Source organism: Lichenostomus cassidix, chromosome 2 (genome assembly GCF_008360975.1).
Source record: "Lichenostomus cassidix isolate B80296 chromosome 2, HeHo_3.0, whole genome shotgun sequence".
In the NCBI taxonomy this organism is placed as follows: domain Eukaryota; kingdom Metazoa; phylum Chordata; class Aves; order Passeriformes; family Meliphagidae; genus Lichenostomus; species Lichenostomus cassidix.
Genome location: NC_139482.1, coordinates 37,511,546 through 37,525,746, shown reverse-complemented (window position 1 = coordinate 37,525,746; position 14,201 = coordinate 37,511,546). Strand labels below are relative to the sequence as shown.

General features: G+C 40.0%; 1 protein-coding gene across 1 annotated transcript in view; it reads left to right on the top strand.

The window, feature by feature from the left end:
- Positions 1–5,700: 5,700 nt before the first annotated feature.
- Positions 5,701–14,201, top strand: part of ZNF385D (zinc finger protein 385D) — a 470,254-nt gene continuing 461,753 nt past the window's right edge. Inside the window, exon 1 of the mRNA XM_085051080.1 lies at positions 5,701–6,302. Coding sequence (XP_084907206.1) covers positions 5,753–6,302 — 550 coding nt within the window. The 5' untranslated portion in view covers positions 5,701–5,752. The remainder of the gene's footprint in view (positions 6,303–14,201) is intronic.

Below are 14,201 nucleotides of genomic sequence, written 5' to 3'. Positions count from 1 at the left end.
TTATCAGGGATCTCCTGTGCCTCTAATTCTAAAGAAATTTCATTATTTTTATTCCATATTCTTCTTGGATGCTACATAGAAGCAGTGCACAGAATGTTTTGCTGAGGTGTATGTGTATTTACACTTTAAATATTAATGTATCTGTTCTTTCAAGAATTAGGTGGTTATTGCAGTAGAGAGGGAAATATAGACCAAGTTATAAAATTTTGAGACATGTCTTACGAGTTGCAAATCTATCTTACTCTATTCTCTTTACCCAAAGCAATGCTTTTTGACTAAAAGCCAGGGAAAAGCCATATAATGCAGTCGTGGTGAATTTAACGGGTGTTTAGAGCTCCACAACTGTATGAGTTTGGTTGCATTAACATGCTACTCAGTATGTACTATAGGCTGTGTTTGATCTGCTTTTGGCTACTGCAGTCGGGGCTTCATCCCAGACATCATATTCAGGTATAACTCCCATGGAATAGAGAGTGAAACCCTGAATTATGGTCACAGAAACAATGAACAAACAAACTACTCACAGCTGCTAGTACCATAAAACCTGGATAAGGTTTTCTGCAAGTTCCTGCAGCCTGCCATATGCTGGAGGGATGCTACAGATATTGTGGCTGTTGGCAGGGAGATGCACAGCCAGGAGAGGTAATGCTTCATTCAGCATGTTCTTCTAGCAGCCCCTGGCAATAGGTTTTCTGCAGTTTCCTGTGGAGCTGCAAATAGAAACTAAGGCTGTGTCTGACTCACTGAACCTTTAAGGAGACAGGTGAAAAAGATCTTGCCTTTTTTTTTCCTTCTTCCTCTAGGGTGAGTTCTCACTGCAGGACAAATGTTTTATTCTAGTTAGGTTATGAGATGTACATTTCTGCTCACAACCATATGGACATAATTCTTAGTTCAGATTCTATTGTGATATTCAGTGATATTAAACTTATTTCAGTTTCATTTTGGGAAGAATTAGAAAGGAAGAGTTCTTTAAACTTTCTTAGCATAGCTATTTCTTTCTTAAATTCTGTGACTGTGGTAATTAAAAGCTGAATTTAGCCTTTTGTGACTGACCTTTTAATTCTTCTCTCAAAGATCCCTGGGCATAACTGCTCTATATTTATTTAAAACCCTATTCCTCTGGGTATCCAGAGGAGAAGCCCTAGTAAATACGTAAGAGCAGTGTGCCCCCTTGGGATCCTGCCTCTTGCGCATCCTAAAGATTATCTGACTTTTGCTCCAGCTCTTTAATACCATTTCTGTTTCATTAGCTAACGTGAGGGATCAAGAAGCACCCTGCAATAATTCCATAGCTTTGAAAACAAAAATTTCTTTTACATAAGCTTTTTTTTTTTCAGTCACTAAAACATAGCTGAACTGAAAAAGCAGTAAATATTCAGTTTTCCTTTACAATTTATATTTTATACTTTATATTTCTACAACTATTATTTCATTCAGAAACCTCCTTATTTGTGAGCTACTAAGTCATGGTGCCTGGAAATACATATTTATATCTCTCTAAATGTTTGTATTTGTACATGCAGCTTCCCCAGCCTGCTTTAAGTTACATAGTGAAGTACTGAAATATCTTATGCATCAATACCGGGATAAATGAACTCAAGATTACAAATCTTGTAGTTTTTCTGTATATTGGATGAAAAGACAAAATGATGCAGACAACTCTGTCCTGAACAGCATTTCAGAGACAGGACTGTGATTCAAGTAACTCCTGTTGATCAGATTTGGGTAAAAGTTTGAAAAAAATGGACTTTTGGCAGGATGTTCAATATGTAATAGGATCATTTAAAATTTGAGCTTCTAGAATAATAGCTTAAGTGCTCTAAGGTCACAGCTGTATTTTGTGGGCTCTTTAATTTTTTTATATTTATCTGCCTGGTGCATCTATTCAGCACCCCCGATTCTTTGGGCAGATCCTTGATTGCTTTTTGCAGTCAACTGGATCAAAGTCTATGTGGCATGAAACGGGTAGGTGCAGTTTATGTATCTGCTGTACTACCCATTGGAAATGTATCCCTTCCACTTGCTGGAAAACAACTTTTTTGGTATTAGGAGTAATAGCTGAAGGAACAGAGGCATGTTGAAAGAAGCACAGGCAAGGAAACAAACATGTTGCTTTCCAGTGTGACACTGTTTCACAGTAATCTACTTTTTCTCCTAGTTCCTGAGATCAGGAGACACAATATTACTCTTAAAGGAAAGATTCTGGGACTTCAAGTGCAATTTAATTTTTGAATATGGAACCTAAAAATTAAACTTTGTAGATATGAGTTTGTCATTATTTCTCCATCATTCAACATAAGATTGTAGTGGCTCTCTTTTTTTGGTCAGACTTCTGGTACTAGGATCTGTCATCATTGCACATTCTTTTTCATGACTCCATCTAGTCCTTTAAATTCACCCCCAGGTTTGTGAAATAATTACGAGCACAAGAAGAAAAAAATACAACTCGTTTAAGATTAGCCTTGAGGTGTGCCTCAAACAGCCCTGCCCAGCAGCAGTCTTGTGGATTTGGGCTGGTGGGGATGCCTGCTGCCCTCTGTGCAGGCACAGTATCCTTGCTGGACTTGTGTGTGCAGTGTGTGCATAACTTCCCCTGGCACATGAAAGAAATAAGGCTCAGATTATACAGAAGATTATGAAGTTGTAGTAGGGGTGGACATTGCTATTGTCAAGGCAAGAACCACCATAGACTAGCTCCTGCTCTGTGCCTTGTGTTGGAGCTGCAACCAAAGACCCCCTGCTCTTTTTCCAGTTCCTCCAGCACCAGGAAGCACAAGAGGAGCCTACACTGGATGACCCAAAACAATGCATAAAAACAGCTGAGGTTGTTGTGAAAGAGCAAGCTGGGGCATAAGTGCCAGTTCAGCTACTTTAATGTAGCTTTGCACCTGCACTGAGCAGAGTAGGGCAGCCACAGACAGGTAAGTTAGTGCAGTGAAAAAAAAGGAAAAAAATAAAAAGAAAAAAGGAAAAGACATGCTGCTTGTTATTCAGCTTTTGTGTGGTTTGTACAAAATCTCTGGTAATGCTTCATACCTCGAGGCATCTTCTCGAGTGTCACAGATTCCCACGTGGAATGTGAAGTGGTGGTCTGCAAGGAATCAGTGTAATTTTGTGAACTGCTTTTCTATTCAGCTAGCTTTTCTGTATTTGACCAGGTTAGGAGAAGTAGATGTCATCAGAACAAAAACAAACAAAACTTATAGAAAATTCATGCAAATGGTAAATTATGAGGATGTTGACACCAAGTGTTAGACTGGAAGGTGGGAAGGGACAGAACAGTCCAAGGCTTCTGGATTAAAGGTGAATTGCTACCTTGGTCTGAGCTGAAGCTTTGCCAATTTGAGGTCATATCCTCAGAGAGTCTGACAAGGCAGCGTGTACTGTGTATTTCCCTTTCCAAAGGAAGCAAGTATAATAATTTCAGCACCGAGAACTGGTACTATTGGAAATGCTTCCATAATATTCTTAGGTAAAACAACAGATGCCTAAGCAAAAAAACAAGTATGGCAGTGCTCCTATTTGTGAAGGTCTGAATACGTCTGTTCAGCAAAAGCAAAATTTAGAACACGTATTCAAACCCCCAGTCTGTTTTATGCTTATGTGCAAAGAACATGCTAAACAGAGAGATATGACACCCAAATACTCATTTGCCAGTGGAAAACCAGCCCAAGTTAATACATGAAAACCGTTGTACATCTTCAAAGCTAAATGAGCAGGAAACATAAACAAGACTAAACAAAAATTAGCTTGAAACCCATGATGCCATGGTAAAAAAAATGACAGTATGAAACACAGAGGTAATTCTTTAGTATTATCATTTTATTATATCTCCACCTTTTCTTTTCAACTGAGACTTCTCTTATTATCAATTCCAGATTTTGTTGGCAAATGATGAAGTGTGGTGATCTGTCAAATCACAGGTAGTAAGCTGCAAAATAATATTTAAGAAGGCTCCTTTGTCTTTCAGTCTTTAAAAAAATGAAAAGGAAAAATATTTACTGTTGATAATAGAAAAATCAGTCTTTCAAGAAGGCATTACAAATATGTTTTTTCAGCTGTGGAAGTTTCTGCAAAATCACCTCTTTTCACAATGATCAACTAGGTATGCAAGATTGCTACAAGTCTTACTTTTCTTTTTTCTTTTTCTCTCTTTTTTTACCCTATTTATTAAGGTTGCTCTGGAATATTAAGTCTGCATACAACTACTGCAGACTTTTCCTCCTCACTAATACTTTGTTTTATATGCAATATATTTTTACATCATTTTAAAAAATTGCTCTCCACAAAATACTTTTATATTCTATTTTTCATTTGTATTTGAAATAATTGCTGTAAGATTTTCTTATTCATAGTAAAAGGAGATATATCCTCAGATGTATTTTCTTTTGTTTTTCTGCCTTCCTTCTCCCCTGTGTAAATACTATTATTGAAGTACATTTAACAAAAGACCATTCACTATAAAAAACTTCCTCAGCAGTGACATGATACACCACACACCCACTTGTGTACTCTTTATCAATAACAACAGAAACAGTGTCAAGTGATAAAAATATATGTGATTTAAATCAGCCATTTTGGGAGTGCATTTATTCGAGACCCTTCAAGTGGAGATGAATAGCAGGTTTCTAAATGTGATATTATGAGGGTAAGCAAATGAGTCATTATTTGTATTCTAGAGCAATAGAGCTGGGCAAGAACAACACTACAAGAGGGAATAAGCAGCCATATCTAACTGTTTATTCTATTACATTCATCACCACAGGGTGTATCTGTGCATGTCAGGTCAAGGTCAGTGATCCTTGTTCACATGAATCATTCTCAGTGCTAATGAAAAACACCCCTGATGCAGTGTGTTCAAACACCAACAGCTTCAGCAGACTTCTGACATTCCTGACTCACTTCTGCAAGCCAGAATTCACAGGTGAGGCAGAATGATGGCGTGGGGGGAAATCAGGGATTAGGATGGATGAGATCTTAACAGGGGCTGTTGGAGGAGATTGGCATTGAAAAGAGAGGATAATTTTTAACAGGAGGACAAAACAATGTTGCTGTGGGCCAGCTATGGCTCCTTTACATCTTGGCTGTTTGAGTTTCAAAGCTGAAGGGTCTTTCAAAATGAAAAATTACCTAAAAAGTGTAACTTGGTTCTGAGCTAGTTTCCAAATAATTAAGTTTTAAAGTTATGTTAACAATAAATCCTAATTATCTTTTCCCACAAGTTTCTTGAAGTCAAGGAAACAGAGATGGAATATAGTGGCACAGGAAGAAGGTTTTATTTTTCTTCCCCCTCCTCTCCCTCTTACAATCAGTGCAAATTCTGCCTGTATTTTGTCTGCATTTCAGTGTCCAGATAGAAAGAAGGATGCATTTTGGGGAAGGGCTGATGATATATAGATGAAAAATTGAAAATCAACCATGGAATAACTTTGCAGGGCTGTTGCAGTGACTACTATAATTTGATATGCAAGTGGATTTATTACTAAGGTTACAACCAAAAGTTACACGTGTTATGTTTCTTGCATTGCAGTAATCCTTCTACAGAAATTTTGGCGGCCCCTCACCAAAGCCGGGGGGGAACTCGATGGCCGGAGGAGTCCCCGGGACTCTAGCAAGGAAGAAGAGGGTGCTCCGCGGAGGTGAGGGAGGGAGGGAGGCAGGCTGTTGTCTCACCACACATGGTCTTGTGGGAAGTGGGAATCTCAGGTTGAGTTACTCATCGGTATGGAGTCAGGAGTGTGCACAACCAATGATTTTGATGGCAGGAGGTAACGTACACATGTTTTTCAGGGAAGGTGCCGTAGGAGGACTTGCCGGCGGGCAGGAGGAGGTTTGTGCTGAGGGCTGTCATTTCCCGAGCGTGGAATTCTTCCGATCCCGGGAGCCCATCGCCGCCGCCTCCGATGCTCTTCCTCCCCACGGTACGAGCCGGGGGCTGGCGGCGCACGGACGCGGCCGGGCGGGGGGACCGAGCGCCTTCCCCAGGGCTGCTCCCGGCGCCCGGAGAGCGGGGCGGGGGGCGCGGGGCGGCGCTGCCCGGGCTGGGTGCTGCCTGCCCGCGCTGATTGACACCGGCCCGGGCGGAGGCGGGTCCGCGGGGACCGAGCTGCTCCCGCCCGCCGCCGCCGGGCAGCGGGTCCCGCTCTCAGCCGCCGCCCCCGCGCTCTCCCGCCGGGATCGCGGTGCCGCCCGCGGCATGGCCGGCGCGCTGGGCAGGGGGGCGGCGTGCTGGCGGATGCGGAGCGCGGCGGGCGGCAGGAAGGAGAAGCCGCCGGGCGCCAAGCCCCAGCCCCGGCACGGTAAGGGGGTGGCCGCGGTGGGCTCGGCGGGGCGCTCGCCGAGGTGGGACGGGAGCCCGAGGTCCGCGCGGGGCAGCCTCGAGGCCAACTTGCCCGGGACTTGTTTCAGCCGCTCGGCTCCTCTGGGAGCCTTCTCTCCTTTCCCCTCCGGGAAAGCGGGTGCGGAGGGAGAGGAGCTCCCTGCTCCCAAATTCCGCCGAGCTGCTCCTTATATCTTTTATTTGCCGAGGCGAAAGGAGGGGAACGGTGCTCGCGCGCGTTTTGGCATCTTGCTTTGATAGCGGCTTCTTTAATCGGTTTCGCAGAAAGCATTTGCAACCTGGCAAAAGCCGGTGAACCTGGGAAGAGTCCCCGATATCTCATGTGGCTTTCATGATCTTAATGTCCGGAAAGCACTGTTGAAAATATTGCCCTGTGTGCTCTCGTCTCCTCCTTCCTTACTTGTTCGGGGAGACAGATGCTTTTTCAAGGCTAAGCAGCACACAGACAGTTCTCCCAAAATCAGATCCTGACTTTGAAGACATAGAAGGGAGTGGTGTTCCACGAACTATGGAAAACAAGTGTTGAGGTTCATGACCCTTGTATGCTGAACACTGAATGCAGTTTATCCAGAGCCAAATCTGTCACGTTCGGTTTCCTTACTGTACCGCTTGGCTGTCACCCTTCTCTGCTCACTCTTCCCTGCTCAGAGCAAACCCAACTGTTTGTGGATCCGGTTGCAATGTCTGGAAATCTCACTAGAATTTGTTCTAGCTGTGTGTTCTCCCTTGGGTTTTAAATCCACTATTCGGGTAAGTGGGTTTGCAGAAGTCTCCTACCTAATCTTTCAAGGGTAAAGTGACAGCTTAAGTTGTGCTTGAGTTCTGCGTCAATTTCTGTTTGTTTGTTGTTGTGTATGTTAGTTCCCAAAGGTAACTTTGTGTCTTTTCCTGAGACACTAATTTGGCTGAAGGAGTAATTTGTAGTCTTTACGAGTCCAGAGATTGCTGTAGCTCATGCAGTAATCTTGATGACAAAGATGTTGGGATGACAGGGAGCCTGGCATCTCAGGTGTTGGCATTTTGAGAAGATGCTTGCTAAGAAAGTAATACACCCAAATGCAGGTCTGAAGTGAAAGCAAACTCAGTGTTTCTCCCATTGACTGTCACCTGGATATTTCTGAGTTTGAGTGCTTTTGCAGCAACATCTTTTCCATTTTGTTTTTCTGTGCCCCTTTCACAAGCCAAAAGAGGAAGCAGACTAAAAGTCAGAGCAAAGATTTTGTCAGTGGATGTTTTCAAAAACCTCTAATATAAGTACTGTGGGGAGGGAAAAAGTGTTATCCGGTTTGAAAATAAAAGTGATTGTTTAAAAATAATTGTAAATACCTATCCTAATAATTCTGAGTGTAATGCTAGTAATAGGGACTCACATGATAAAAATAGTTGATGGAATTCCTTTAAGTTGTATACCTGTTTTATGTAGGTATTATACAGTAGCTAGGCACATAGACCAAAATTCTGGATGCAGTGGATGCAGTGAATGCAGTGGGACTTTTGCCACTCACCTAAGAAGAGCCAGAATTGAACCCACAGACTGTGTGGTGTGAGGTGTCCGGCCAAACTAAAAACATTTGACTGATTCAGCTGTGCAATTGTGGCAAAGTTTATACTCCTGCATATACTTCTGTAATTAATATATTATCATAATAACGCTACCATGAATTAGTTAAATTAGGGGTTTATAAAATAACTTGGTTCTATTTTACTTTAAGAAAAAAGGTGTGGTGTGCTTCAGTCTATCAGGATTGCTTCTTATAAATGTTTTCTAAAGTATCATATGTCACTAAATTCACAATTAAGTAATTGCTGCAATAACACAGAACACTGAGTTGCACTGAAGCCTGTACACTTTGCAACCCAATGCAGTTAGATTTCAACTGTAATTTAAAAATAAGCACTCTATTATATTGTCTTTGCAAGGTGTACTAGACTTAGTTACCAGATCATCTAGTAACATTTAACAGTTCCAAATGTAAAGTAAAAATGAAATTACAGTAATTTGCATGTTCCTAATACTGATTGTGTGCTATAAGGAAATATTTGGGATGAAAACCAAAGAAGTGATATTAATTTAGTATGCTTGCAAAATTTTCAAAGTTATAGAAATACTCCCTTTTCCAATAATGAACTTTTAAGTATATTTTAGCTTTTGTAAGCAGTATTGATCAATTCATCATACAGGAACAGAGAATTTACTTAAAATGTTTAAGCTAAAGCATTAGGGGGGTTATAAGTAAGATATACCTAAATGTAAAATTGTAGTATGTGAGCTGCCAACAATTTTTAACTAGCAAACAGACTGACAGGTTTGACTCATTCATACCTGCATACATTCAGTTATCAAAGTGAGGTGAGAACTATTTGCAAGAGGGCTGGATGTATCAGAACTACAAAATACTTCCAAATTTGGGAAGCAATATTCCTTCCTAATCTCTGTTTTTGCTGCAAAACCATTTCAGTGGGCCACTGGCCTGCCTTGGTAAAAAGCGTCTTAGCTCTATGGATCTCAACAGCAGTGTTATGATTGACACCATCTGAAGACCATGCACAATATTTCTGTGTATGTTTGGATTAAGAGACGTTTATTTGGGCATCACTTAAGGGTCTAAATTGGCAGGGTGCATATTGAGTTGCAGCTGAGCAAACCTGCCATTTAACTGAGTCAAGTTACAAATATTTTCCAGCTTTGACATTCTTCTCACCTTTTACATGAGGAATTATGGAGAATTTTTTTATACTTTTCAAATATTTAAAAATACAAATCTGAAGATTCCCCTCCGATCTCATGTGTCAAAGCTTTTGTTTTACGGGTTTTGTAGTATCATACCAAGTAAAGCAACATAAAGCAGAACAACATTTCCACCCATTGTGGTCTAGACAGTTAATGAAGTCTTGTCAGCATTCCAGCAAAAATTCGAGATTCTGTTGAGATGATGAATATTAACAGTCTTCTAAAAAGCCTATTTTTATATGATTTAATGTTGAGTTTGCATTGGCACCTTACCTTTAAAATCTCCAAAGAACTTGAAAACTGAGATGGACAGCTACAGCCAGAATTCTATTACAAACACTCTTTAAGCAGAAGATGTTAAGAAATATCATAATGAAAAAAATGTAAAGAAACTAATATTTGAGTGTACTGCTTAAGAAAACCTTGAAAAACTTGTATGAGAAAACTTCCTCCCTTGAGGAGTAGATATGGAAAGATTGTGACTAAAAGCTGTGAAACAGAAATAAGTTTTAAATTACTTGATACCACCAGAAATAACTTCTGGAGAGAAAGTAATGTTTTATATCCCTTTCAGAGCTACGTGAAAGTTACCAGGGAAAAACAGCGCAAGTAAATAGTGCTGGATGTATGTATAGGAGTGTGTGTATCCACATAGGTAAAGTTTTAGACAAAAAACAATTGCTTTTAATTTATTTGATTTTTTTCCCCTAAAGAACTCACAAAATGTGCCATATTTAGACTGGTGAGTGCAAGTCCTCTGTGCTTCAGCCAGCACAGTGAAATCAGTTGGTTTTATGCCAGTATGTTGAATTATACCCAGGTAGGCTGGATGAATGAATGTGAGCTCTAACAACACAGGCCTCTTCTTCACCTGGGTCTGCTGACTAATTTTAGTTTCACCTGTTTAGAGTTGTCACAGAATAAGACAAAAGCTGTTGTTGCCACGTCTGTTTGGTGTAATGGAAAGGCTGTAGTATGGGAAGGGTAGAAGCCAACATATTATTGCTGCAGAGAAGCAGTCTCTTCTAACTGTGTTAAACTGCTGGGAGAATGGAGAGAGAGGAAAAAAAGCCCTACAGACCTGTTCATTGTTTTCCTGCTGTAAAGGTTAGTTGGATGCACATCTGCAAATGTCCAGGTCACTCCTGGCCTGGACTTATTCCACAGTTGACAGTAAGGAAATTAAATTGTGCTTGAGATTTCCACTTTCACATGTTCTCATCTTTTCACATTTCTTCTTGAAATATTCCAGAATGTGCTTCAGTATTTTCTGTTGGCTTTTCCTTTTCTGTCTTCTCTGTCTCCTGGGAAATAATGTTGTTGGTCCTATCGAGGTAGTCATAACCAAATCTTCTGTTTTGCTCGAGGCTTTGTTCTCTCGCCTCACTTTTTACATGTGCCTTATTGTAGTATTGGTAAAAGTAAATGTCTGAAATTAATGTAGATGTTTTTATATATATATGCTTAATACAGAGGAATAGAAGTTTTCTTCTTGAAGCAAGTAAACATCTTTTCTGTGATCAGCTGGAATAATCTGCAGGTAGACTTTTAATATTGAAACATTTTCCTAGCCTGTATGTTCAGAATGTGTGAACATTGATGCTGTTTCTGTTTACATCTACTGACACTTTGATGCCTCAGCCACTTTTGGGGTCTCATTAGTAAGGGAGTGTGTTTACTGTGTGATGCAGACTCACTCTGAAGGCATTGCTTTCCAAACAAATGGATGGGTAAGGGTTTTGGGCTGGAGAACAAGAGGGGCTGGTTTGCCAAGTATCTTTTAACTTGTTTAGCCTTTCCCCTTTTCCTTTGATTTAAGTGCTTGCTGTTACCTACTTTCTGTGGTTGTTTTTGTTTGTAAAAAAATGGTTTATTTGTTTGTTTCTTTTGTTTTGTTTTTCAAATTAATTTACTGTGAAAAAGGTAATACCCTAGTGGATGCCTAGTTCATAGAGAAAAATATTTATAATGCTGATAAAACCTAGCATTGTAACTTCCACAATTAGAAATAAGTAATCAGAGCTTCAAATCCATAGATTATTCTAGATTTGAATTTACAATAGAATGACAAACATACCATCTAGATCTTAGAAACAGACTTCAAATACAGTTTTTTGGTATTTATTTAAATCTAATTTTGGCACAGACATTTAGTTAAGAAACTGAAGACTTCTCTTCCATTTCATAACCAGATGTACTTTTCTGACTTTTTTTTTTTTTTTGTGGAATATTTGGGTAGTTTTAATCAGACAGAGTCACAAGTCACCTTGCTGGGAAGTACAAGGTGTGATCTTAAAGAGAAAAAAAGAAGAAAATCACTTTCCTGATCATTTGGCTTTTGCTATTGAAAAGTCTGAAGCTAGGTGACATGATTACTCTGACAGAACTATAGAAACTATCTCATTTCAGTACATTCTGGAATATTTTATATTTTGAGTAACCCTGGCTCGGGGGCATTTTATGCTTGCCTCTGGAAGTTTCCAGTCCTAGTATTCATTTTAAGATCTCAGCCTTTGTCTTTCCATTTAGCCTTGCCATGTTAAAACAATGAATCATCTTGTCCATTAACTACAGTTGGAATGTCTGTTTATGCACTGAATTTGTTTTGTCATGTTGCCTTAATAATTGATTGGAACTGTGGCAACTCCTGACTGCTTTCCCATATGAATTTGGGCTATTCCCAGTGCTGCTGTGAGCAACAGAAACACAAGCCATCCCCAGACTTGGAATTTCTTTATCCTCTAAGGATTCAACTTGTCTTTCTCATGCAACTGCAAGGTAGCATTTTCATTTTCTGTCTTCATGCACATGACATTTTGTAGAGGCTGTGATATTTCCTATCGTACAAAATCATAGTAGAACTACAGTAGACATACATGCCTAACAGTTGAACCAGGAATATTTTTATTGCAGGTTCACTTCGATATATTCTGTTTTGTTGATGGATTTTAAATTGGTGCTGATTAAAATATTGCAACATTAGATAGCAAGTGAAACAAAACTATAATGGCATTCTTTGAATAATTTAGGTAAGTGACATGGTGCAAAGGAAGGGGCTACAGGGCAATGAGGCTGTGCCAGCAAATGCAAATTTGTACCTCTTGCCTCGTGAGTAGGCTTGAAGATAGCACTCTGGTTGCTATTTAAGTAGCATTTTGAAACTAAATGCCCTTTTATTAAAAAGGCGTTATACTGGCAGTTCCTTGACTCATTAAATCACATTTACCTTAACTGTGTAGTAGTATCATTGAGATTATTTTCTTTATTTCCATGAAAAAAAAGATTGTTGCATTTGGAAGGTAAATATTGAAGGGTCTCCTTAATAAATAAGCCCAAAATACTGTGTAAAATGTGTTCTTTTTAAGATGGCTTTGTGGCCTTATGGACTGTGATGTCTGAGAATACTTTTGTGTGCTCCCTATAACCAATTTTCATTGAGTTGTTGATGCCACATTCCTGTGGAAAGCAGCAAAAAGTAGAAACGAGGAGTAGGAATTAGTGGGTAGTACCTTCTCCTGAAGGCAGATTAAAGTAGAACTGTTAGTTTGTGATAATGAACCCAAGAGCCTGTGGAAAAAAGCAAGAAAAAAGAGTTGTTATTGTTAATGACTGCATTGCGCTTTGCTGTAGAAACCATTCCAGTATTTTGTTCAATACTTATCGCTCTGAAGCTTTGAAACTACAGAGCTGTCTAAACTGCTGGCATTTGTAGTGAGGGGGAGGAATGGGAGGTTGAGAAGAGATACTCCTTCTCCAGAAGTTGGATTGAGTAAATTTGTGTAGTGTAACCAGATGTCCTCATCAGTTTCATCTCTTTGGCTGATAGTCACTGTGGTTTCATGTGGGAGGTCATGGTTGCTGCTAGACAAGAAGTGGGTGTGAGTAAAATTTTTTGGGAGGTAAGTGAGAGGAGGTTCTGTAATGAGAAGCTGTACACAGAAAGATCAAGGGACCCCTGTGATACAACCATATCAGCCAGGACTGCAAAACAGATGAGATGTGTTCTGGGCTGGGCAGAATGCTTCAAGACTTCTGCATCGTTTTTAAATATAAATTGTCTTCATAATCAAGTTCTGACATCACTAATGTGTGGATTGCGATGTTCAAACCCAAATTAGAGGGAATGGGAAGACAATATTCAATTTTTATTTAACTTAGAGGTGTGAATTTTTGGCTTTCTAGCTACTTGGAATTCCAAGAGATATTCAAGCCTGTAAATCCATTTAAAAACTGGAGGAAAGTGGTTTTTTAGAACACAGTATATGCTTTAGGGAAACACGGTCTTTTCCAGTCCTGATGACGTCGGACTCGTGTAGATTCTCTGTGGCAGGACTGCTCCCAGCCCAGGTATTGATTTCAGTTAACATTGAAGTAGCCTGAGGGATGGTCAGTTGTTTGTGTTAATGGTACTGCTGGGTGCAGCCTAAATTGCTTCGAGCATTTGGCCTACAAAAGCAAGTCCTAACGAAACAAAAAAGAATTTACCACTGTTTTTATTCATTGTGCAGTTGTGGAGGATTTTTCACTGAGAAGTGGTAATAACCTGACTGGAACCGAAGCAACATTGTTGCGGTTTTGTGTAGTCTTTGCTTTCTTAATGTCCAGGCTGAAATGCTAGTCCCAAATCAGCTACTTTGCTTTTTGGGAAAGGACTACATAGTGAATGTAAAGGTGGGAAAAGGATCACCTTTTCTATAGAAACGATAGTGACTGGAGTGAGATTCTGATCTTGGAAGGGTTTGATCTCGTGGGCTGTAGCTGCTTGCTGTATGCACCAGATCAGCAAGTTGATTTTTCAGGCTTTCTGAATTCTTCTGTTTTGGCACTTGTTCTGGGGAGTGAGCACACAAATGATCTCACAGAAGGGATGATTAAGAGACACCTGAGAGTTTTTCAGAGTTCTTAGCAGCATTGAGCAGTTGCTCCATTGCAGGGAGGGTTAACCTGAAGCTGCACCCTTGACTAGCTGATTTTCCCTCTTATTCCTGCACCAACACGATGCCAGTTTGATGGCAGATGGACATTTCTAGCGCAAGGCTTTTGTGTTCTACAAACTCAGACTCTTTTACGATTTTCTCAGCATAAAAAGAGGAAAGTGGCAGAATTATTTATTGATGTTTTGACAAT